The sequence below is a fragment of the Pleurodeles waltl genome, chromosome 11 (genome assembly GCF_031143425.1).
Source record: "Pleurodeles waltl isolate 20211129_DDA chromosome 11, aPleWal1.hap1.20221129, whole genome shotgun sequence".
NCBI classification, from domain to species: domain Eukaryota; kingdom Metazoa; phylum Chordata; class Amphibia; order Caudata; family Salamandridae; genus Pleurodeles; species Pleurodeles waltl.
In genome coordinates, this window is record NC_090450.1 from 475388114 (window position 1) to 475414455 (window position 26342).

General features: G+C 42.0%; 1 protein-coding gene across 1 annotated transcript in view; it reads right to left on the reverse strand.

The window, feature by feature from the left end:
- Positions 1-26342, reverse strand: part of LOC138265791 (probable E3 ubiquitin-protein ligase RNF144A) — a 145819-nt gene that overhangs the window by 66054 nt on the left and 53423 nt on the right. The window contains exon 2 of the mRNA XM_069213824.1: positions 19686-19780. Within this exon, the coding sequence (XP_069069925.1) occupies positions 19686-19780 (95 nt within the window). The remainder of the gene's footprint in view (positions 1-19685; positions 19781-26342) is intronic.

Sequence of the window (26342 nt, forward strand, 5' to 3'; positions counted from 1 at the left end):
ACCTCCGCTCCACGGGACATGAACAAAATTCCCTCCAGGAATCTCTCTCATTGGCAAAATCTTTACTGGATTCTTGTCCTGCTGCCCAATTTCAGCCAGCTCCACAGAATCCCTTTTCTTTTTATCTCTTTTCTTTACCCATCTGCCTTCCCACTTGTCTAATGCTCCCCAAGTCTGAGCACTTTGAGGCAACTCCCTAAGGTGTGCTTTCATTCCGGCAGATCTCATGTGTTCAAAATCTTTGGCTTCTAAATCTAACCTGTAACTCCTTTTCAAATGCTTTGTTTTCTCAATTTCTATGCCGTATTTCTCTGCCAGGTCAGCTCACTTCTGATGCACGTTGCTCACTTCTCTCATAATCTTTGGGCACATGTATTTCAACTCTGCTTCTGTGTAGGACACTAACCTGTTCACACTCATAGTTCCCTCAATGAGCTCACCCGCCTCCATACTTAGTCTAGTGTAGTTGAAATACTCCTCTTCCTTCGAAGCGATCTGCGGGGTATTCAATTTATCTAACCACTTGGTCAATTGCTGAGCCTTTAAACCTTACAATTAAATATTGCTGGGCTGGACAGGTGGTACCTGTTGCACAACTGTATTTGGGGTCTGCAGTGTCAATAACTTCAAGCTTTGACTAATGTTAAACCCTATAGTGGTATCTGGAGGAACTCCAATTGGGCTAAAGTCTAATAGTGATCTTGACCCATCAAAAGTCTGTCCCACAGGAGAGGCTATCCGTACATTCTCATTAAGTCCTCCTCTCAGTAAGTTCTGATTTAAGACTCCCTGCCCCCTGCACTGGGTTTCTCTTGTGCAAATAATGGCACAATCGCACCTATGGTAACAGGTACAGATACAGCATCTGGGTTTGGTCTGACACTCAAATTCTGCAGTTGCGTTTCTCCCACATTTTGACCCATCAATACAGACATATCTGTCTGGGTCCCTGGAATAGGAGAATACCTCAGCATTACCTGTGGCTGCACTTGCGGCAACAAAAGTGGGGTCGGCTCTGTCTGAACCAACGTCAGTCTCTGGAAAACCTGCTCTGTGGACACAATTAGATTTGTGTTACCCTCCACAATAGGCACATCGGGATACATTCTCTGGTCTTTTGGCTGTGGCACCTGAGTTGGTACTGTTGAAGTAGTAGGTGCATTAAGACTACTCTGCATCGGACCCTGTGTCTGTTCCATTAACCTGCGCCAGAGCTGAAGTATCAGCACTGGTACCTGGACCACTCTCATGTGCTGCGTATGGTGGCGGATGATTTCTCAATAACTTTGTAAGAAACTCATCTTCATCTGAATCTTCTTCATATGTCGAGGATGTTTTAGCTTTCCTGATCTCGGAAGGGCTCTTATCAGTCTTCTTAGTAGATTTCTTCCCTTCCTTCTCATCATCTTGTGTAATTGCTGGGAACAACGTAATTGCTTGCATAGTCTTGTTTCTTCAAAGTCTTTGAACTCTGTCCCATCCAGTTTCTGTTAATGTCTTTTCTGCTTTTCTCATTTTCCTCTCGAATTTATTTTGTTGTTGCTGTCAGTACATATAGCACCCTCCTCAAAACCTCTAAACTCCATAAATTAAACGTTCCATGTACCGGAAACGCTAAGCACTCATCCTTTTCTGTCGCTTTGCACCATTGCTTTAGCCAAAGACATGGTGCAATTCCCTTCTCTTCCATTACAACGTAAGCTGGTGTACCTTCTGGTGTTATAACCTCCCCTATACCCATTGTAATGTACCTATCTCCCCTTAGGGCACTCTTTAAAGCCTTGAAAAATGTCATTGTCTCGACCTCTATGTTATTAAAAAATCAAATCAGGAAATGACTTTTAATCCCAGAATTCCTTTCACCCCTTTTCTCAACCAATTGTGCCATACGGAAGGCTGCCAATCTGTGCACGACCCTTCTCGCTAACCAACCTATCCCGGCGCAGCACCAATGATGTCACACTCACACACACTGCAGCTGACAAAGTTTGCGGCTCGTCCTCCCAAACTCAAATTCACACTAAACTAATGCAATATATTGCGATCACTAACCAAAATCAAAACTCAATTTGCTGGATTACTACAGGAAAGGTAATGCAATTGCTTCAGAAACTTTACAGTTTTTTCACTGACAGCTCTTCCCGCTCTTACAGCTACTCCTTCTTCCTCAGTCTCCCAGATTCGCGAGCAAAATTCGACCCGCAAATTTTACTCTCACCTGATCAGCTGTTCTAAGCAGACATTTTATTAAACGTTTAAGAAATACAATTAGACACAAGGCCATGCAACTAGGCCAAGACCTTCGCTAAGTTAAGGCTCTCAATTAATAAAGCTAATACATAATGCATTACCCTAAATATGATGTATTACTACATTTATCAAACATAAACTCAATATTTTATATTAATAAGGCATTAATAAGTATACTTCGAGAACGTTGGCAACCACCCACGTGGGCATATTTTCAAATGTGTATTATTTTTCTCTGGATTATTACATTTTCTACACAAGTCCATTATGCAAAATACATGAATATTCATTAATAATTTTCCGTTAAAACTCCTGCTCTAACACTACCTTTCCTTCTCTTTTTCATTTAATACAGTTTTGACATCTGCATGTATCTAATCCTATGCTGTCTCTCGCTCCCTTTTCCCAACTAAGGTGCAAGGAGAGGAGAGATGCCAAAATACAAAGAAGAGTATGGCCAATCAAATTACCGCAAAACATGCTGTAGCAACAAAGAAAACACATGTTAGGACTGGACTCTTCGTTAATATAGCTGTATAGCCTGCAATAGTGGGCTATACCGGCCATTAAAGGCTATCTCCAGCGTTAAAGTCCTGAATCGAAGATGAGGGTCTTTAACAAGGGAGTGGGCCTTTAATTGCCGGTAGAGCCCAGCTGTGAAGGGTTTGAGGCTACTAGACCATTTCGCCCCTGGGAATGTTCTAATTAGTAAACCAAAGGCCTCACAGAGCCAAAGAGGGTTGAAATCCAACAGCAAATATTGGAATGTTGATGCTCCTGACTTCTACGAGGCAATAGAAGCCGGCAGCTACTCCATTGTCCTCAATGAAGTGCTCAACATTCCAATGTTCTAATCTTTAATCTAAATCTTACTGAAATCAAGCACCAACAGATGACCAAAGCAGCTTTTCTGCTATGACTATGCTGCAACGTTTCCAACATGAACTTTATGACAGTTTAACCCGTCTCCTCATGAATGTGCCACAAAGGATTCCGAACATTAATAAGGCAACGTTTCCAACATGAACTTTATGACAGTTTAACCCGTCTCCTCATGAATGTGCCACAAAGGATTCCGAACATTAATAAGGAAAGTCGTTGTGTAGCACAAAGAAGAAGAAAGACATCCCTAAATCTGCCAACCACTCAACCAACAGAGGGATGATCGATGATCAAACTACCTGGCAAACAATCTTTAAACTATTAAACTTTCTGTGTCAGACACAAGCTCTCTCTTATATTACCTTGTTTCATATATCCACGAAGGGTCTGGACAGTGTGTGTCAAGGATAAAATGCAATGCATCATTTCAAAGATCATCCACAGTTGTGCCAATGACACAATCAACTGTTCTATCTACATTTATGTGACCTCTATGCAAATTAGTAGAAGTCCTTGTCTCTTCTGTAACATATCTGGGGATTTATCAGAAAAGGATTTGAGTTTCTTCCCTTCTCGTATGACTGGCTTGGTCTACAGAATAATCACCAAAGACATGCCTTTTTAAGGTAAACATCTCTCATTGTTCTAACCCCATATATCCTTCGGAAGGGAGATTAAAAGCTAAATTTAGACCTACGTTGTGAGTGAAACCCCTTGGGACTAATGTATTGATCAATTCTACAACAACTTCATAGTCTACTCTTGCTGCCGACACTATTAAAACATTTAGGTTTTCTGCTCTGGATTAGTTTCTGAGGCATTTTACCATGTTGTTTATGAGGCATGCATGCACAATACATGTAGTGCTTCTGCAACTATAGAAACTATGCATCTGCAGTCTCTTTTATCATGATTTCCAGTATAGCAATTTCCCTTTCACGATTCCCATGCAATTATTTTTGTATTAGGACTCTTGTCAACAGAGCTTCTAACTTCCTCTAGTGAGTTAGCATTTCCTTCTGTATTGATTTGTCTGTATTGTGAAGCTGCTCATCGATTCCAAAATAAGTTTTAATTCTCTGCTGATGCTAACTTCCCCTGCCCCACTTATATTTTACCCCTCTTTATCTACACTTCATGAGGATTAGGTGTGGGGCCTAAGGAACCTCTTGCCAAATTTGCCTTTATGTGTTTCAGCTGGCATAGCCTTTTTTGCCCAGACTTATATGGCCCCACATACTCCATCACTAATCAAAGTTTAGGAGAGATCTTAGACACGTGATTGGAGGCATCACTTTTCCATGTGAAACTGGGTTTGGTCACTGTGATCTGCAGTGGTCCCTATTTCTCACAATAGCACCATACCCCCATGTCTTGATTTTTCACCTTAGACAACTTAATTTTCATAGGTCAAAAAAATCATTTTCAGATTAATATTATCTCTTAGAAAAATATCTGAGGCGATCAGTGAAGACATAGCAACATCCTTCTAAGTTTATACTTTGTAGAATCCCCCACCTGAATGGTATTTGGAGTACTTTCATATTTAGTAATATGGACCTATTCCCTTCAAGTTGTTGCTGATGTCATTTCATTCAGCAGAATGGTCTATGTCATCTGCATCTGTCTTCCCACTGAGCTGCCTTCTCGCTATCACAACCATGCCACTTCTCGGCCTCCTCCCCATGGTTCCAACTTAATTGTCTCATTTGTCCCTCTTGGGCTTGGCACTGTCATACACAGTCTGAAAAACAAAGTCACGGAAGATGGAGGACGTCTCTAAGACAGGGGTGCAGGACCTTTGAACTCCTCAGCTGCTAATTCGCTCAAAGCAATGTTCATATAGGCTGCAGTCAGTGGGCATTGTTCTTCTCCACCTGGTCTGCTCCACTTTACAACAGGATATGTAACGTCCCATTGCTCAAAGGGAGGGCACATTAGCATTCCTTCTTCCATAATTCTAGGTATGGTGCTGGCCTTAAGTTAGGAGTCATATTCATGATATCAACCCTCTGAGCTGGAAAAGGGATATCCTTATCGAAGCCTAGATGGTGTACGGGTTACTGGCTCAAGGGGGCCAATATTTAGCATCCTTTGACAGCAAAGACTGGAAGCACAATCAAAAACAAGGGACCTTCACATTCTAAATATTCCTCCAATCAAAGCTGGCTTTATCCTCAGGATATTCCTCCTACTTCTAAGCTTTTATTCATTGCAGGGAGAGGAGGGTGTAAGCAAATGGTTAACAGATTGTAGAATTGTGTTCCATCCATACTTTACACAACGACGGTGCGCTTATCGCACAGTAAGGCAGCATGTCACTCGATTCCACGCTCGGCGCATGGCAAGATGTTCTCACGGCCTAAACTGCACCAGTGTTACCCTCATTGCAGTCGCCTAGAGGGGTGTTTCATGACAGGGGTGAAGCCTGTGCAAGGATGAACAATGGTTTAACTGCACTGAAGACACAATTTCAAATGTAAGGTACTTCTTTTCATGCCTTGTTGACACCATGCTCCAGAAAACTAACATTTTGCGTTGGGTATGTATCCGTTTTTTTTTTTATATTTACTTTCCACAGCATAACATGTTTTGCACTGGAACGTTGCCTGAGAGTAACACAAAGCACAGCTTTTCATTACTCAGTGTCAATGGGGAATTTCATGGGTGGTGCATGGGCATTCCAATGCAAACACCCATGGTTTCTGACACAAAACCTTATCTACTAACAAAAGTAGACATGGTTTTGAGCCAAAAAACAATGCCACTTGAAAGTAGGCATTAAAAAGGAGAAATGCTTTCATTTCACAAAATCTGAATGTGGGAAAAGGTTTAAAGTTTGTCAAGGCATTGTATTTTGTAATGGAAGGGCACCCTTCCAGTAATAAACCCATGACAGGATCACACAAAGACATTTGTACTGTGGCACTGTAAGAGTGACGGGTGGAAATAAGGCTTAGGAGACTGGCCCATATTTAAGAAAAATGGCGCACAACTGCGCTAACGCAGTTGTCCGTCATTTTTTTTTATGCTGGCTAACGTCATTCCTTAAAACCACCCGTGCGCCATATTTATGAAATGATGCACAATGGTGCTAAGGAATGGCTAGCGTAAAAAAAAGATGCTAGCCGGTGGCGTGTTAGGGGAAATGGCGATAGTGGGTCAGAAATGACGTTAGGCTGGTTTGCGGCAAAATGTCTGCTGCTAATCAGCCTAGCGTCATTGTTTGATGCACAGGGAGCCAAAAGAATGACTCCTGTCTAAGTATTGACAGGAGTCATGACCACCACCCCAATGCCCACCACAGAGCACCTGTGTCCCCTGGGCAAGCCATACATACCCAGGTGCCAGGCAGGGGGCCCCATGTAAGTGGCCCGCAAATGGCAAACCAGATGGGCTCCCTCCTCTTGTAGTGTCCCTGTGGAGTGGGTGGTGGTGCTACTGGGGGGTGATTTGCGCATCTTTGTGCCCATTCCATGGCGATTCCCCAAGGAGATGGGCCTACCTGCACTCTAACGCCTGGCCTGGCGCTAAGAAGGCCAAGCACCATTATTTTGGTCCAACTCCCACCCGTGCGTCGTTTCAGCGTCGTGAGTTGAATATGGGGCTGGGGGGCTAGCGTTATTTTTAGGAAGGGAACGCCTACCTTGCATCTCATTGGCGCAAGGTGGGTTGGCGCTTCCTCCCAATATTTTGACGCTATACAGGTCTAGCGCCAAAATATAAATATGGCGTTACCTTAGCACCGTTTTATCATCAAAATAAATCATGCTAAGGTGGTGCTACCTGACCATAAATATGGCCCTTGGGTACTCAGTAATCTTGCCTTTTTATTGAGAAGTGGGATGACACATAAACTAATTCTGGGGAAAATCAATATAATGAAATTCTAGATAGTTAAAGATGGAGTTATGTCTTCTTGGTCTTGACTTGAGTAGTAATGGCCTTCTTTTCCCCTTTTTAGGATTCCAGAGGTGTAGTGTCACTGCCAGTTCCAAACAAAAAAAAACAAAAAACAGGTATACTGCAGTGAGTGAACTATTCTACTATTTTTTAAATCCTCCCGTCACCAGATAACCTGCGCTGAAGGCTAATGTAATCTTGTGTCTCTTTTCTCTCTTGTAAATCCTATCGCATGGCACTGGCAGAAAAGCCCAGGGCATCAAAAGGACATTTCAAGTATGAATATAGAATAAAAAAAATTCTAATGCCCTGCTCACAAGAGGTTTTAGTATGGTTTGGCCCCCCCCCCACCCCACTCATGCAGTGGCAATGTCTCAAAGCTACTCCTTTCCCATTTCGTGCACAAAAATCCACTATGCAACTTCCTCACCATGGGCCAGATGTAAGAAAAAGCCAAATTGCAACTCGCAATTTGGTATGCAGAAAGGTGTCTCAGACACCTTCTGCAACTCGCAATGGGGTCGCAAAGACCCACCTCATTAATATTAATGAGGTGGGTCGCATTTTGCAACCCCATTGCGAGTATGGGCACTCACGGAGATGGTGGCCTGCTGGAGTCAGCAGACCACCATGTCTGTGACTGCTTTTTAATAAAGCAGTTTTTTTTTTCTATCTGCAGCCCGTTTTCCTTAAAGGAAAATGAGCTGCACTTAGAAAAAAAAACGAAACCTTTTGTTTCGGTATTTTTCAGAGCAGGCAGTGGTCCATAGGACCACTACCTGCTCTGAAAAATTATTTTTGTGTCCATTCACAAAGGGGAAGGGGTCCCATGGGGACCCCTTCCCGTTTGCGACTGGGTTACCATCCACTTCAAGTGGAATTGAATCGCATTGCGAGTCGCAAATAGGAAGGGAACACCCCTTCCTATTTGCGAGTCGGAAATGCATTTTGCGAGTCGGATCCGACTCGCAAAATGCATTTCTGCATAGCAAAGAGGCTTTTGCGCCTCGCAAACGGCATTTTTCGCTGTTTGCGAGTCGCAAACCCTTTGCTACATCTGACCCCATGTTCCGCTCACTCACCGAGTGCGCTGTGGCGGGCTGTAGAGGTGTTTCTGGCGGCATCCACCACTCAGTGTCAAACCAGACCTTGGGGCTTCTTATGCCTCGCTGTCATCCGGGGACTGCTTTTCTTTCTTCTTTGTGCTGCTGGATTGGAGCTTTCCCTCCTTAGTCTACTCATGCTCCGATCGATGTTCATTTTCCGTCTTCTCCTGTATCGGCATCTCTCTTTTCTTTCCTTCCATGTCAGCCTCTTTCTCTCTTTTTCCCTTTCATGTCAGCGTCTCTCTCTCTCTCTCTCTCTCTCTCTCTCTCTCTCTCTCTCTCTCTCTCTCTCTCTCTCTCTCTCTCTCTCTCTCTCTCTCTCTCTCTCTCTCTCTCTCTCTCTCTCTCTCTCTCTCTCTCTCTCTCTCTCTCTCTCTCTCTCTCTCTCTCTCTCTCTCTCTCTCTCTCTCTCTCTCTCTCTCTCTCTCTCTCTCTCTCTCTCTCTCTCTCTCTCTCTCTCTCTCTCTCTCTCCTTTTTCCTTGCGTGTCGGTGTCGCTCTCTCTCTCTCTTTTGAGGCTTTGTACTGCTTGCCCTTTTTTTTTGACAAATCAGTCGCTATTTCTGGCCTGATGATCCCACCCCTCTCCTCCTGTCGAGAGAAGTGCCCCTGTTGTTACTGTGCTGTTAGCTGCGGTCCCTGCCCAACATCTTTCCTCTAGTTATCTTTTTCTTTTTGGGTTCCTTGAATCACACGTATGCAGACATGGAGAGGGCTGGCATTGGACTCCTTGAGTAGTTACGGGGACATCTTGGGAGGAAGTGTTATCGCAGGCACATAGGTGTGTGCGCAAGGCGCTTGGCAGCCTAACTGAGAGCCAATGCCAGGGTGAGAGGAGGAGAGCGCTATACCATTGTAGATATAGTGCTTTCTGCGCTCTCCCTCTCACGCAACCCAGTGCAGTGCAGCACAGCCACTTTGGCAACTTTGTTAACTGGGCTCATGTGTTGGAAGTAAGGAACACGGCCAATCCTTATGAAGTCCTCTTTCCAAGATGGCGGTCTTTTTGCTGCACGAGGCTTCCAATTGGAACTTAAATTGAGACTTCTCCAGTGATTTACGTTCTGGTTTGCATCATATATAAGAGAGGCATTAAAGGGTGATGTATGGCTTTCAGTGCATTCACTCCCTTATTTTCACATTCACCCTCATTTGCTCCCATTTTGTTCTTCATTTGTTTTTTTTGACACCAGACGTTTCAATGGATTGCTTGGCTCGTTTCCCTCCCTTGATGTTAGGGAAAGTTTGTTTTGGTGCTTGTCGTTTTCAGTATAGATCTTAATTTTTAGTCAAGAGCAATAAGGCTGCCAAGGGTGTTCTTTGTCTTCCTAACTGGTACACTCTTAAGGAGACACTTCACTGTGTTTAGTGCAGGGTGCAATTGGGAAGTCACACTTTACTGAGGGAATCAAAAAGGAGACCTTATTAGCATCCAGTCCTTAACAAATGGCTTGAGAAAGTCAGATTCTTTCTCCCAAGATTGTATAGTCACTAGAGGATGCAAAGCACAACGTAAAAGGGAAGTGACCTCAGTTACTGTTACTGGAAAGATACTGGCATGGAATGAAATAAATGTATTTTATAGCTGCTTACTAAGACATGAACAGGGCTCTGGAACTGACACTCAGGGACAGTACCATTTAGAATGTCACATCCACAAAGTAAAACAAATCCACCTTATGTGAGCTTTGCATTGTGCACAACACTCTTGATCCTGCATAGTACACAACACATTTTTAACATCAGACATGCACACAAAACACTCCACACCCCGTACTAAATTACAGGCACCTGGCGGCAAATGTAAGGAGACTGAAGGGATGTTTCATATGAGACATGGTAAGAATACTTCCAATAAACAATACAGGAAATTTGTTTGCATAGTCCAGTGTCCAGTGTATCAATTACTACTATTACTACTACTACTACTACTATTGTATCCCCTCAGTTGTGTGTGGCACATGCTGATCTACCCCTGCTACAAATAGAGTGATTCAGTGCAGGAAGACTTGGCACCCAATGCCCACTCACAGATTGTCAAGTCCACTGTTGAAAAACACAGGCAGGACATAAAATGACAAACAGATGCATGGTAATGCATTTTTACTTGCTATCCCAGGACTTTTGACTTGAAACCTAGATACTAACTGAAAAATCACAAGTTGAAAACAAAACAATGATAACCTGTCTGCAGAAGATGGAATTCTTCGATTGTATGGTGCATATGTCGAAGATGGAATACCTTGAAATATAAGAAAGACCTGGGTGATAATGGGAATGAAAATGATTTTGCCAAGTAAATCAGCACGGATAATGGACATACTGTCTTGCTTCTTTGAGGTGATATTTCAGTGGCCATTCACTATAAGGCGATACAAAGGCTTATGTTCCATCACCTTTGGCAGGGTTTAGTAGACATGAAATAAATACCACAAGCAGATCCCAAATAGCGGTTATACCATACGGAGCATGCAGAGACTGGTTGATGGAGCTATATTCAGAACCTCCCTAGATTTTGTCACATATTGGGATGGGAGAAAACTGTGTTTAAGAGAAAGTTGGGAGGGTGTAACTACTGAAGACAACAGGTCATTGAATGAAACTGACATGCAGCATTAGGCAACTGTGGGAACCAATGCGGTTTTCACTATAATTAATACAGACTTTTTGCCTTCTTTAAACATGCTTGTGCTGAGCGGGATCCCCCAAAACAGCTGTGCATGACAAGTGGTGTAGACTGATACTTGTGTGGTATACTTTGAATTTATTAGGAATCCATTGGTTGTTGTGGCCAGAGCATGACAAATGTAGATAGATACATAAGATTGTACATTCCATTGCTACTCCTTCCTTCTGCAGTACCCTCCCAATCTCTTTGTAATGATCTTCCTAATATTTTCATAATAAGGTAATTAAAGTCTGTTGTTCTTTCCCAGCTCAGGAGTCTGTCTCCCCTCTGACTCCCGTGATCCGTCTGTCTGTTCCAGCTACACCTGCAGGTCCCTCTCTAGCTTGTTTCCCCTTATTTTACTTGAAACAACATTGCACTATGTATCTACTACCAAATCAAGGGGGAGATTTCCATACATTTTGCACTGAGTTCGTGTCACAAAAGTGACACTAATCAGCACAATTTTTTTTTCTCCCCAATTTCCTTTTCAGCGTAAAACTTCTTTTGTAAAGTACTCTAAAAGTCTTGCTAAGCATGGCGAAGCACTATTATGCATTACATAGTGCAGAGGGGGCGTTACATGGGTGGTACATGGGCTTTCCAGTGCAATCATCCATGCCTTTGGATGCCAGACCGTATCTACAGACAATAATAGACAGGGATTTGCACCAAAAGTTATTGCCATTTGAAAGCAGGTGTTAAAAGGAGAAATGTATACATTTCTCCTTTCTTTTATGACTTTGCATATGTGCTGAACTGTGCAGCACAGATGCAAAGTGGGAAAAGTTGTAAAGTGTGTCTAAGTAGTATTATGTACTGGAAGGGTACCCTTCTAGTACAAAACCTATTATAGACTCATGCACACACCTTTGCACTATGGCACAAAGGTGTGTGCAAGGCACACAGCAACTGAAATCAGCGCTAGCGCTAGAGAGAGGGGAGGAGAGTGCCATATCTTTGTAAATATGGCGCTCTTCTGCTCCCCGTCACGCAGCACAGCATTTTATGTTGCTGCGCTGTGCTGGGTATCAGTTTTGTAAATTTGGCCCCTACTTCCCTCTTTGACCCTTGTCCGGCTAACATGTAGTTACCTTAGCCCTACTGCAGCCCGTCCTGCTTTTCAAGAACACTGCAATTTCTCTCTCTCCAGTTATACAGTGCCTATGGCGTGGAAACAGGTGCTCATTGTTCCTCTATTGAAAAATCCATCGGAGGATAGCATAATTTGTAGCAAAATACACCCCATATCTCTCCTTCCCTTACCCAGCAAGATCCTGAAGAGAAATTACTTTCAAATTTTCTAGAGTCCCAAAAACCTTTAGACACTTGCTAATTAAGCTTCTGCCCCCCAAAACAGTAATGAAACCTCTCTAGTTGCAAATTTGCCTGACCTTATAATCCGGGTGGATCAGAGAGTCACAGCTGCCTCACCCTTCTCGACCATTCTGCTGTCTTTGACATGGTGGGGCACAAGATCATGCTGTCCTGTCTTTCGAACATTGGTATTGGAGACCACATGCTTCTTTGGACTGCTGCTTGTACCTAGCTGACTGCTCACACTGCATCCACCTGTCCCCTTTCAGATCTTCTTTCAAATAAGTCAAGCATGATATTCCTCATGGATCTTCACTTAGTCCCACATTATTTGAAGTGTTTGTTTCTCCTGGTCTTTCTTTCATGACCTGTGCCTACGATTCTCAGATTCTGACACATTCTGATGCTCTTTGACTTAACGGAGGCCATCTCCCATGCAAATCTCATCTCCTGCCTCTCGGTAGTGGTCTTGTGAATTTGACATACTTCACTACAAATCAAAACTGGCAAAACCGAGATCCTCATTGTCTGTAGAGGTTCTGCAAACAGGTCCACTAATAGGTGGCTTGCAGACCTGGTCTCTATTCCTTCATCTGTGCCCTTACGTAGGAACATGGGTTTCTACTCTTATCAGTCTCTTTCTTTATCTTCCCACATTAGCAAGGTTTCTTATTCTTGTTTCTATCATATGTGATTTCCTTGTAAAATTATCCTCCTATTGCTATTCACCAAGCCATTATTCTTTCAAATCTGGATTATTAAAACTCTCTTTATTAGGGCGCTTTTGGTGCTGTCAATGTCCAGACTATCAAGAATCCAAAGTACAGTGGCACTGTGATTTTTCAGCTCCCTGTCCACTCTCATCTTTCTCCTTGTTCAGCTTCTTTGCACTGTGTACCTTTTCTGAGTCACATTATTTTAACCATTTTGTGCCTAGTCCACTGAGGTTTCCACTGCTCAGTCTCAGATTTTTTCAACAGAGATTCTTTCACCACAATAATGCTAGGCCATTCAAATCTGCCTTCAGTTGCCTGCTAGCAGTCCACAGGATATGCCAGAACAGTTCTGGTGGCTGCTCTTTCTCAGTTTTGGCGTATCTAAAGAGGCAATGTGTAAAGTATTTGTGCAACACACACAGTACCACAATGAAAACACCACAAAAATACTCCACACAGGGTTAGAAAATTAGATTCTATTTTTATTAGTAAAACAAGACCAAAATGTTAAAAATCCAATACATAGAAGTTGAGTGATTAATTTTTAAAGAATAATCCAAGAAGTAGTGCTTAGAAGTCAATAGCGCTAAAAGGTTACTTGAGGTCACTCTAAATCTGAGGTACATCAAAAGTTCAGGCCGACCACAATGGAGGGCAGGCCGTCTACAGGACCCGCGCAGAGCCCGCTGAGGAAGATCCTTGGTTGGAGGTTAGCTTTGCAAAGGCCATGTGTTGTTTTAAATCCGTGCAGCCAGGGGATGCATCGTCATTAAGCCATGCAGTGGTCAATGTGGTATCTTCGAGGTGCAGCGTCGAACCCTTTGTGATGAAGGTGATGCATCGTTGTTGAGCTGCTCAGGAGGTGATGCAAAGGTGATGCGTGGGGGTGGTGGTGATGCGTCAATTTTGAGCACTGCCATCAACGTTGCAGAGTCCTTGTCCTCAGTGGCAGCAGCGATGTGTCAGTCTTTACTCCTGGCAGAGTTCTTCACAGGTCCAGTAGTGTACTGATTTAGTAGTGTTGGAGGTCCAGTACATATAGCTACTTGTGCCTTCAAAGTGGGGGTGACTTCAAAGAAGAATCTCTGAAGTGTACAGAGGTCCTTTCTTTCGAGCCCTGGCTCCAGTAGGGGGTAATCAGCCCTTTGTGTGGGGACAGGCACTCTCTAGTCATGTGTGTCAACTCCCCCTCTCACTTCTTACCCAAGAAGAGCTATCAGAATGCAGATGACTAAAGATGAAGTCTGTCACATCCACCCTTCCTGTGTTTGTGGCTGTCTAGAAAAATGCACGAAGTGCAGCTGTCACCCACCCATGACGTGTATTGGAGACAGGCTGCAAGGCACACAGAGCAGTATTTCTAAAAGAGTATTTCTAAAAGAGTAATGTTAAATCCGACTTTACCATTAAAGAGGATTTATCATTACCATTCTATATTATATGAAACATGATGCAGCTACTCCTTTCTGATCAGGAATTAAAGCTTAAAAGTGTATTAAGGAATTCCCAATGCTAGCCTATGAGAGGAGTAGGCCTCACAGTACTGAAAACTTAATTGGGCTCTTTCTCACTACCAGGACATGTAAATCTAGAAGTACATGTCCTACCTTTTAGTTACATAGAAACCTGCCCTATGGGCTACCTAGGGCCTAACTTAGGGGTGACTTATATGTAATAAAAGGGAAGCACATGCACTTCAGCACTGGTCAGCAGTTGTAAAGTGCTCAGAGTTCTAAGACCAACTAAAAATACAGCAAAAAGTGGAGGCGAGCAGGCAAAATGTTTGGGGGAAAGCCATCCGAAGGACACTTCTGTCTCTCTCTTTCTCTCACTCTTTCTTGGGTGTAGCTAATTACTCCAGTGCCAGGTGCATTTTCACGTTATAAATATATTAGAAAAGCACATATGTCTAACTGAGTCTACCAAAGCTATATGCTGTTATAAGGCAACTCTTGTGGTTTGTCCATGCCCACAATACTTTATGAAGACATTGTACCTGGATTTGCAGTGTTTGTTCCAAAGATTCCTGTGCAGCTCAGTGTGGAACAATGCTGAGCTGCATAGTAGTGCCTTTATCATGTTTACACACTATTATATAATGGTTCACCCTTTCACAATTAATTTCTTTTTTCAAACAAAAAGGTGCAAAGCCTCATCCACTCCAGTGAGGACACATCACTTCCATATCTTCCCTGCTTTGTCAAGCTGGCTGCACTTCTCTCCCATTAACATATCCTTTGCAGTTATTACTAGGCACAGGAATTGTCCTTCACAAATCTCTTTTTTCAGTATCCCTGTTGTTAAAGACTCATTGGCAGAGATTAAGAATGTCTGCCGTCCAGCTGGGACACCTAGCTCACCTTTGAAACTCCATGTAGTCCTTTCAAAGGGTATTGGTCCTCATGTAGTTCACAAGATTTCCTTACATAATAGTTTGGGGAATTATGGCAATTTCACAGCAATCATATCAGCCTGCAGGGTTAGCGTGATCAGTGGGATTCAGTTCAGGAACCAACCCATTTAGAAGAGTCTCAAATGCCAAGCTGCAGGGGTGTGGAATTTATTAAAATATCTACTTGTCCAGGGGACAGGTTGCTTCTCAAATCTACTTGTCCTGTAAAAAGATCTACTTGTCCCTTTGGTGCCATGTAGTGTGGCGACAAATTATGGCAGCAATCTCATTATGTAAGAGCTCTGATAATAGCCTCTCTGATTATGCCAGGACTACTACCATAGTAGGGCTTGAATACTTGCAGTGTCAATCCCTACTGTAGAAGTTTCCTTATTTTGCCACCTTTCTGCAGATCTGCATACTGGGGCTGGAGGATGCAGTAAGCAATAGTTCCATGGCTGGAATGCCTTTGAGTCTACAAACCTACCAACCTGCATGTTTTAAAGATTTTCACCAGCTTCTCTCTAATATTTTCCCATAATAAGAAAGGTTGGACATTTACTCCTGACAATGGCAGAATTAGAACTTCTTCCAGAGTTGGGAAGAAAGTGGCCGGAGGGAAAATGAACTTGCAAATGCTCAATAGATTTTCACATGAGCAAATCTACACATGCGTATTTACCCATGCTAAAATACAGTTCACAAATATTTTATAGGGGTACGACATATACTATGGGTGCACTTTTGTGACTTTCTTTAAGAATTTGGGGCCACATGTAGGTAAGTTCAGATTTGCGACCCGCAAAGTGCGAGTCAGAGCGACTCGCAATTTGTGAGTCGCAAATCCGAATGTAGGATGGTGTCCCTGACACCATCTCTGATTCGCAAGGGCTTCGCAAATGCCCACCTAGTGAATAATCATGAGGTGGGTCGCAATTTGCGACCCCCTTGCGAATAGCGGCCCTCACAGGAATGGTGGCCTGCTGGAGACAGCAGACCACCATGTCTGTGACTGCTTCCTTAAAGGAAAACGAGTTGCATTACAAAAATTAAAAATGAAACGTTTTTGTTTCATTTTATCAGAGCAGGCAGTGGTCCGCAGGACCACTGCCTGCTCTGCAAAAATGTTTACAGTGACATTGACAATGGGGAAGGGGTCCCATGGGGACCCCTTCCCTTTTGCGAAAGTGTTAGCACCCATTTGAAATGGGTGCTAACTGCGATTGGTTTGCGCCCACGTTCGCGGTCACAAAACAATCCTAGATTGCACTGCGAGTCGCAATTAAGAAGGGAACACAACCTTCCTAATTGCGAGTCGCAAACCCGTTTTGCGATTCGGTAACCAGGTTACTGAATCGCAAAACTGGGTTTGTGCATCGCAATGTGCTTTTTGCACGTCGCAAACAGCGAAAGCCGCTGTTTGCGACATGCAAAAAGCTACCTACATGTGGGTCTTGGTCCCTAATTAGGTCTGGTGTTAACAAAGACATTTTGTCTTTATTAAACTTCTATTTCTCTTTCTTTCGGCTGGCTTTACTGTGAGTGATCGCATTCTGCTCTTCCACAAGGAGCATATTGGCACACAAAGTAGTTTTGTTCAGTGTCAGGAACTACAGTGGCAATCAGTGACGTAACGAAACTGGAGGGTGCCCCTTTGCAAAGAACATGGAGGAGCCCCCTCTCCAGACTCACTCAGGGCAGGTGCTGTGCTGAAGGGGCCACCTGGAGGGCGGCTGCGGGGCCTTTGTTATGACACTGGTGGCAACGTGTGCTTTTAGAGTTCAAAAACGTTTTGGGGGGGTTTTGCCAGTGTTTGGTACAATGTTGAGGGCCTGGTAGCTCTCACAACAATAAAGTGTTACAAAAGCCATGTCAAAACAAGACAAGCATTGATGAAACTAAAAGACTTATAAAAATATGTCAGACCAGTTGGCTTTGTCAGTGTTTGTTTATTTTCATGCTTCCCATATTCGTGTTGAAAATGGTTACACTGATTTTCCATTAGAAATATTTTTGGGAAATACTAGCATGCATCAACACATTTTACTAAATGACACTTCATTTGCATCTAATCAGAGAGCATTCTGGGAGCATTATACTTAGCCTCATACCCTAAACTTTTCAAACATGTGTATACACGTTTTTTTTTTTTTTTGTACTGGAACCAACGTCAGTAGTGAAGTGTTACCTTAAAACATTTATTTACAGCACTCACCCTAATAATGAAGGCTTTCAAATAATGAACCATAAATACAAGTTCGAACAGCATTATCTTCTGGAAACACATTACCTCAACTGCAGAGCGTTCCACTCTCTATAAACAAGCAGCCAAAGAGTTTGTGCTGCAGAGGGTTGGGCCTACTTGTCCCAAGGACAAAGTAAACATAAAAACTTGTTGCCCTTGACCCCAAACAAGATGTATCGGGCGATAGGAATTCCACATCCCTGCAAGCTGATAACTGCATTTGCTGAGATTTTGTGTCTGGAATTTAAAAAAACTCTGCATTGGCATGCTTTTGTTAGCATATTTTGATTTATATGCTTAGTTTGATATATCCTGAACTACATAATTACTCTTTTGAAGTGTTCAGCTGTGTTTGTTTAAGTAGATGACCACCCTGGCTTGAATAAGGAACACATACAGCTCGCAACTAGGCTTGAAAATTGTTCCCTTGTGGTCACTGTACAGCCAGGAAGTCAAATGACTGGACAAAGAGGTGGTCCAATAATGCATCTTTTTCAGGATGGACAAAGAGATCAAGATCTAGTACAGTAACCACCTGTAATGTTACTACTATGGAAAAAGCTGGCCCCAGCTATGCACCTGCAATGCAGGTAAATGTGTTGAAACATTGTAACTCAAAGTACTTGACAAATCACAGTCCATGGAGGCACATCCCTTTGGTATTTCAGGAACACACAAGGCCAAGGGGGTCTTACACCGTGGACTTGTTTGTGCCACAGAGGCTAGAACTTTCCAACAGGATTTTCCAACATGTCTTTCTAAGATTACACAATTTCTGGGGTGTCTAACTGGAGGTTCTTCTCCCCTTGACTGGGGTTGGATTCCAAACATCCTTGGGGTGGATTATTTCAGGGTAAGGTTGGAAATCCCATCCTTTTGCTCAAGTCTAACATACTCAAATGTAGGCCTGGATTTCTAGAGTAACCAAAGCTGTGGTTTATGGGCTCATTGGTGAATATTGTAATACTGCCATCCAATGCCAGCCAATTTAGCATCCACCACTACACTTTTCTTAGCAGGTTTCTCTGGACACAAGAATGTGTTTGGACTATGCTAGACTACCTTTGTGTACAGACTCTTACCTGGAGTAAAAGTTAAGTCCTCCAGCTTGCAAATCCATGAACACAGTTCTGGAGATATTTATAGTGTGCTTCAAATAAAGAGAAGGGATCGGAGGATTATGTGGTCCAGTGTACACCCTCCAGTCAAACTGATAATATAATATAATACACTGTTCCAAAACTGGTGAACGGGAAAGGGGAGAAGTCCTGATAATCAGGAGCACAAGTTAATGACGTCTTGACTGTGAGCGTTAGGTTGCAGGAGCTGATGAATTTTCCTTTGTTTTCAATTGGAGAAGTCCAATGAATAAATAGGTCCTGAAGAAGCGTCAAGGGATCCTGTTGGACCATGAGAGACGCGAAACATGTCGACCGTATATTGACCTTATACTGAGGGACTTCGGATAATTACCGTCTTCCTTTGTTTTGATTTTTGTACGAGTGTTTGAGCATTACCTCTTGTTTCACTCCCTTGCTACTTTTTTAATCTTGACCAATTCCCAACAGCGAACAATAAATTATTTAGTGAGGGTTTTGAGCCAATTTTATCCTCTTCTTGTCTTTTCTCTTTCCTCTTTTTCGGACCCACATGTGGTTCCGCGGCTTCATCATTAACTAAAAGATCTCCGGCAAAGAGCCCCCCTTCGGGGGGTGCCCGTCAGGCATTGCAGTGCCGGCCTGACGAGGAGCTGTCCTATGATGAAGCATGACACCAAATGTGGTGTGTGAGGACTTGTGCTCCTGATTATCAGGACTTCTCCCCTTTCCCGTTCACCAGTTTTGGAACAGTGTATTATATTATATTATCGATATTTATAGTGTGACCAGGCAATTATTACTTACCTTTATTGAGCTGAACTAAGGAAGCTTGCCGTGCCCATGTGTCTAATCTCATCAACAGGGAAAAGATACAGTATAGGTTTGTATGTTATTCTGTTAAAATTCAAAAAAACATTATCTGAGAGGCTTTAACGAAACCTTGGATGTACCTGCTCACTGTCAAATTCGTGTTAAGTGAAATGGTTTCCAATATTGAGTAAGACGTTATTACATTTTAATACTAATATCGGTGGCACAGGTAGTTCATAATTGCAATGACTGGATGAAACACAGATAACACAACACTATGCGCCTCTCCCTTCTTACCCGCTCTAAGCAAGTATAGCACCACAGGAATAAAGAACTTGGGGCGGTGGTGTGTCCACATGGCAACTGCAATCGAAGATCAATTTCATCATCACCTACAAAGTGAATAAATATAAGCAAGTTAAAGGTCTCAGCATTCATAGATGCTTAGTTTTAAAAAAACAACTCTCAGACCGACCCTGGCTATTTGCATTTTAACAGTACCTCATATGTTCAAAAATGTTTAATTTTAACAGCAGTAAGAGGGACAAAGCTTATCCCTAAAAAATATGTGTAAATTGCCTAAATCACAGACTCATAATTGTTAACACTAAAAGGCTGGTTTCATAATTAAAAAAAGCACAAACCTCACATGCATAAATTGGGTATGACACCCTACCTAAATATAGAACTAACTTACCTCCAATTATCATATTTAGTCCCTTGCACTTGTAATCGACAGACTGATGTTTATTTTGATTTCTTTTGCCCTCTTGTCACAACAACTTTTACAGCCACTGTCCCTAGTATGCAGAATGCTGCTCTTGTTTTATTACAATACAACTCATCAAATAGCGTATTTGTCTCAGTCCCACAATACCACTGTCTCCTTCAATCCGTATTCCTTGGCCTTCCACTTTGTTTTTTTGTGGCAGAGATTTGGTTGCATTCATTTAGCTATTATTATCATCAACATTTGACATTTATCTGACATTTATCTGACATGGACATAGAATGTAATACACAATCATAACAAAGAGGTGATACGAAATAACAGCACTGGCAAAGGTCTGGGGTTGGAGGCCAACCTTTTATCTTTGTCAATGCTTGTTTTGTCATGGCTTTCGAAAACCTTACTAATACGAAAAAAACATTGTCTAAAAGCAAAAATATGTTTTTAGCCTCAAATACAATGCATTCCCATAGCAGTCTCTGGCACTGAAGGAAACTACTTAGTATTCAGTTGTGAGCCTTATGAAAGGGCAGAATGGAATCACTGTGAAGTTAGCCAGTGGCTGAAGTGGGTTGGCCAACTGGCCTATACTGTATGCTGGAGATGGCGAAGAAAAATATTAATAACACAACAGACCGATGGATAAAGAGTGGTGGGTGAAAGCCCCTACAAGTTAGTATATCACATACATATATAATGTTAGTAAAATCAAAAGGCTAACCAATGCCAGACCTAACCGCCAGACCCAAAAATGGAAAAAGGTGTCTTTCTTAATAACAACCCACTCTACAAACCGTTGACAACGTAAGCACTAGAACAAGGGCCGAGCACATACATAAGTAGACCAAAGTACTAGAACAAGAGTCTAGTCTAGACCCCACATAAGTAGACCACATACATGAGTTAAAATAAGCAACAAAAGACAAAGCTAACCCTTAGGGGCCCAATTCAACATCCAAAAAGGTAATCTGTTGAGGCTTTTCTCAGTTAGCAAATCGATTATTGCTGATTTGCAAATAACTATTATAACGAAAACAAAAAGTCAGAAGGTGGGACCTGATGACGTCGCAGCTCTCATTATCTCTTTGGGACTGCCCAGTCGTATGCAGAACAGAATGCCAGGGTGTGCTTGGGGACAAAATCCATCTGTATCCACCCTCTTGCACGACATTAGCAAAGGGCACACACATGCACAGCACACAAAGTCCATAAAGTTATAAAGAAAGCCATCTTGGCAAAAATACAGGTCACAATAAATGCCAATAGAGTCACTCACTGGGGCACTAAAGATCTGCAGAGGCACTATGAACTGAGATGGGGGATGTATGAAAATAATATCTTTTTAGAAGTCATAGAACCACAGAAATCCCCTTATTCCATTATTGTGTGTTGTTAATACATCTGCCTCACAAACCCACCAACAAGCACGTCAAACATCAGGCTAGTTTAAAATCCACTAGATTATGTACACAAACTGATGTCTGCATCGAAATGCCTGTAACAACAAGGACGCATGCACATTAATGGTAATGCAAGTGAAATTGTTGAGTATATAAAAAATAAGAAACAATCACAATGTATACTGGTATTTGAAATTACTTGTGTTAATGATTTGACTCCTGCTAACCTAAAGTTATCAGTGTGATGTAATTTTTAATTGCTTAAACTATATTATTGTTAGGTAGCATGATAAAGCAGAAGATAATTGAATGTGAAAACAAACTTGTAAAAGTACTCTCGTATTTTTGCCTATGCTTGTGAACAAGGCAACACAAGTAAATAGGTGGCACCCTCAATATTGAAGAAATCACATCACATAATTTGTTGCACCACCAAACCAGCCAATAAGATAAGTACTGCTGAAGCGGATGTTTTAACAAGAATTATTAATGAATATTCATGTACTTTGAGTGATGAAATTGCACAGAAAATGTAATAACGTAGGGAAAATAATGCACGCATTCAAAATGTGCCCACATGAAGTGGTTGCCAATCAACACAAAGTAAATATTAATGCCTTATTAATATGGAATACTGAGCTTATGTTCAATTAAATGTAGTAATACATCATATTTAGGGTTATGCATTTTGGATTACCTTTATTAATTGCAAGTCTTAACTTAGCGGAGGTCTTGGCCTAGTTGCATGGCCTCATTTTAAACTGTATTTCTGCAGAAGCGTTAATAAAATTGCTTGCTTAGAGAATTAAACTGTATTTTTTCACTGGCTGACCAAAAGTGCTCGCAATTAGAAAGTTTTTCTCAAGAGAAATGCTTATTAGAAGACGCTGCTCCTATTAGTCAAAACAAAATAGACATAATGTGTGTAAGACTGACTTTCTCAGGAGTGAACAATAGAGACACTGACTGGAGTACGAGATGTAACAATATTGTTACCTGATGAGCCGGATGATTAGGACATTCATATGAGGACCAATCGTCGACATGTAAACTGTGTAATACTAGAAATCATCAATCAAATGTTTTAATATTATTGGACAAAAGTGCTAACATTCGATTCCTTGACCAATAGGGTGTTGGGGAGTAATTTCTGAAAATTCAACTTAGTTGCACTCCACAGGGAGAGGAGACCGCCATTCTTTATGAACTGACCGACAAATCAATTTGGCTCAAGTGTTTTACTATATGTGTCTTGGTAAGAGACTTTGATTAACATTAATGCTTAAAAGACTTTGCCCCTTCCCGAACTTTGCCTGATGCTTTGCTGACCGAACAGATGTCCTGAGGACAAAGACTGACTCTGCTTGCCGATCCACTTGAGGAGAGGTATACTGTCACATATATATGTTTTGCTATGCTATTGGCTTTTCTTTCTAGGTACCAACTGACATATTTTGATGCAGCCATACTTAGATGTTTTCCAGATTCATGTTGACTAAATTGTTTTGCATGAAGCCCAACATGCTGATGCTAATCTGATGTTAGTTAAGGAGTTCAATAATGAAACCTGTTATATGAATAATAATTGAAGTCTTTCCTTTGCTGAAACTAGATGTATAAGATAACCTTTGTGTAGATATTCTTGTTATTAATTTGCACCATAATATCAGAGTGTGTAGTAGCACAAGCCTTGATTAGATTGAGATTCTTCCACAGATTTGGACCGCCAGTGTTGTTTTTGTATGTTTATCATATGATTTTGAGATTAACTTACGTGACATTAGCATTGTTAATATAGGGAAATAAATATTCTACCTTTTAACTAAAGGTGTGGTTATTCATGACTGAAAGGTCATGGGGTGCCAATTATTGACTCTTATTGATTACTAATGTTATTGATTATTGTTGGTAAATGACTATTGATTATTGATTTGTGATGGTATTGGGCTTATACGGTGGGAATATCTCAAGTGTTGGTCAAAAGGTTCATCGACTTTGTTGCGTCCCCTTGTACGTTTACTTATTAAGGTTCAGATGTGCTATCAGTACTCAGCCTACTACTCGGAATAGACCAAAAAGTAACTATCCTGCTCCAACACTGCTGAGCATTGGAAGTGAAGGAGAACCTCCAGAAACTCAAAACCTCTGCACCTGTCACTCCACTGATAGCTAGGCCGCAGGAGAGAAACCGGTTGGGGCAGAAAAAGAGAAGCAAAAGGAATACAACAGACAAAAGAAGAAAGAGAAGGGGTCACAAAGAAATAAAAGAAAGAAGGGTAAGAAAGAACAAGAAAATGAAAGCACAACTGTTAGAAATTAGGCCTCTGGTTGGCAGTCAGTTTGCACTCTGTCCAAGCAGGGACCTTCACTCTAGTCAGGGCAATGGAGATAAACACTTAGATAACCCCTGCTCACCTCTTTGGTAGCTTGGCACAAACAGTCAGGCTTATCTCAAAGACAATGTGCAAAGTGACAGCACTACAAAATGGACACCTCACCAGTTTAGAAAAATAGGCACTATATATCTAAATCAAGCAAGACCAAAATGACAAAAATCCAACATACACAAGTCAAGTTATGAATTTTTAAAGTAAAAAGAGTCTTACTCTATAGAAAACAATGGAAATGTTATCTTTATACAAAGTACCTGGTTTAAATCTTGGTTCCAGAAGTAAATCTGGGGTTTTGGGTCCACTACTTATACCCCTTTCTGACTTTGAAGAAGGCAAACTTCAAAGGAGAGTCTCTTTTGTTCACAAGATACTGCCTTGCCCAGGCCTGGCCCCAGACACACACCAGGGGGTTGGAGACTGCATTGTGTGAGGGCAGACACAGCACACTCAGGTGTAAGTGACCACTTCTCCCTCCACTTTAGCCTAGATGGCCCTTCAGGATATGCAGGCTACAGCCCCAGCTCCCTTTGTGTCACTGTCTAGTGGAGATTCACAAACAGCCCAACTGACAGTCTGACCCAGACAGGGAATACAGAAGCAAGCAGTCACAGAATGTTTTAAGCAAGAAAATACTCCCTTTCTAAAAGCGGCATTTTCAAACTGACAATCTAAAAACTAACTTTACCAAAAGATGTATTTTTAAATTGTAAATTCAGAGACCCCAAACTCCAGACCTCCATCCGCTCCAAAGGGGAAACTGCACTTAAAATTTATTTAAAGGCAGCCCTCTTGTTACTCTGTGAGAGAGATAGGCCTTGCAACAGTAAAAACCGAATGTGGCAGAATTTCACTGTTAGAACATGTAAAACACATCAGTACATGTCCCTCCTTTAACATACACTGTAGCCTGCCCATGGAGCTATCTAGGGCCTATCTTAGGGTGCCTTACATGTTTAAAAAGGGAAGGTTTGAGTCTGACAAGTGGGTACACTTGCCAGGTCGAATTGGCAGTACAAGGCTGCATACACAGACACTGCAGAGGCAGGTCTGAGACATGTTTATAGGGCTACCCATGTGGGTAGCACAATCAGAGCTGCAGGCCCACTAGTAGCATTTGATTTACAGGCCCTGGTCACCTCTAGTGCACTTTATTAGGGACTTACTAGTAAATCAAATATGCCAATCATGGATAAACTAATCACACATACAATTTACGCAGGAGCACTTACACTTTAGAACTGGTCAGCAGTGGTCAGCAATGGTAAAGTGCCCAGAGTAACAAAACCAGTAAAAACACAGTCCAGGGCACAGTCACAACATGGGAAGCAGAGGGATAAAAGATAGGGGAGACTATGCGAAGGATGCCGGGTCTAACAAAAACTAAGAGAAGAAATAGAGCAAATGTGTGGACAAAAGAAAAAAGGGAAGGAAGCTAGCGAACGAAAGATAAGGAAGAAAATATAATGAAAGAAGTGTGAAAAGAAAGAGAAAAATGAACATTAGAGAAAAAAAGAGAGCTGGTGGGAGAAACAAGCAGCAAAAGAACAAGGGCATGTATGTATTGACACATTACAGACAAGTAACTTGTGGCTCCCACATACTGATGGAAAAAAGAGGGATTTATAGTAAAACATGAGTTGACAGATAATGATAAGAAAAACACCAGGGAAAGGAAGGAAGAAGGATCTATTAAAAAAAAATGAAAGGACGCATACCAAGTCAAAGGAAAGAGCAAATAAAAAAGACAAAGTAAGAATGAAGGGAAGAGAAAAAATAGTGAAAGAATGAACGCCTTGATGAAAAAAAAGAGAAGAAACAAGGAAAGAAATAACCACATTTTTGCAAGTTTGAAAGAGTAGGTAGCAAGAGGAAGAGCGAAATTAAAAAAAGGTAGAGGAGTAGAAATAAACAGTTGAAAGAAAGAGCAAAACATGTGGATTTTAAGAGCTGGAAAGAGAAAAGAGGGGGCGAGAGAAAACATTGAGAGTAAACCGACTAAAGGAGAGAACGGAGTGGGATAGGTGAAACAGACCCTCCCAAATAAAGATGGCAGCTAAGAATAGATTTAATTGTCTCCCCCACGTTCTAAAAAAAAAGTCCGAGTGTGCAACATCAGGGGGCACTGCAGAACGGCAGGAGGTGCACTGGCAGAGTTGTATGTGAACCCCAATACGATACTGGAGCGCTTCAGATCAGGATTGGAGGGTATAGCCAGAGCTGTTTCCCAGCCCCGGGTTGGAATAACAGAAAGGCAGCAGGTGAGAAACGGAGCGCCGGGTAATTCCTGGTATTGGAATAATGTGGTACTGCAGGTTAGGGTTGAGGAGCACTGACCGAGTTGTATCTGGGCTGCAGTACTGGAATAGTAATGGGCACACAAGGTCGGAAGTGAGGTATGTTAATGGAGCTATGTGTGGTACTTAGTATTGGC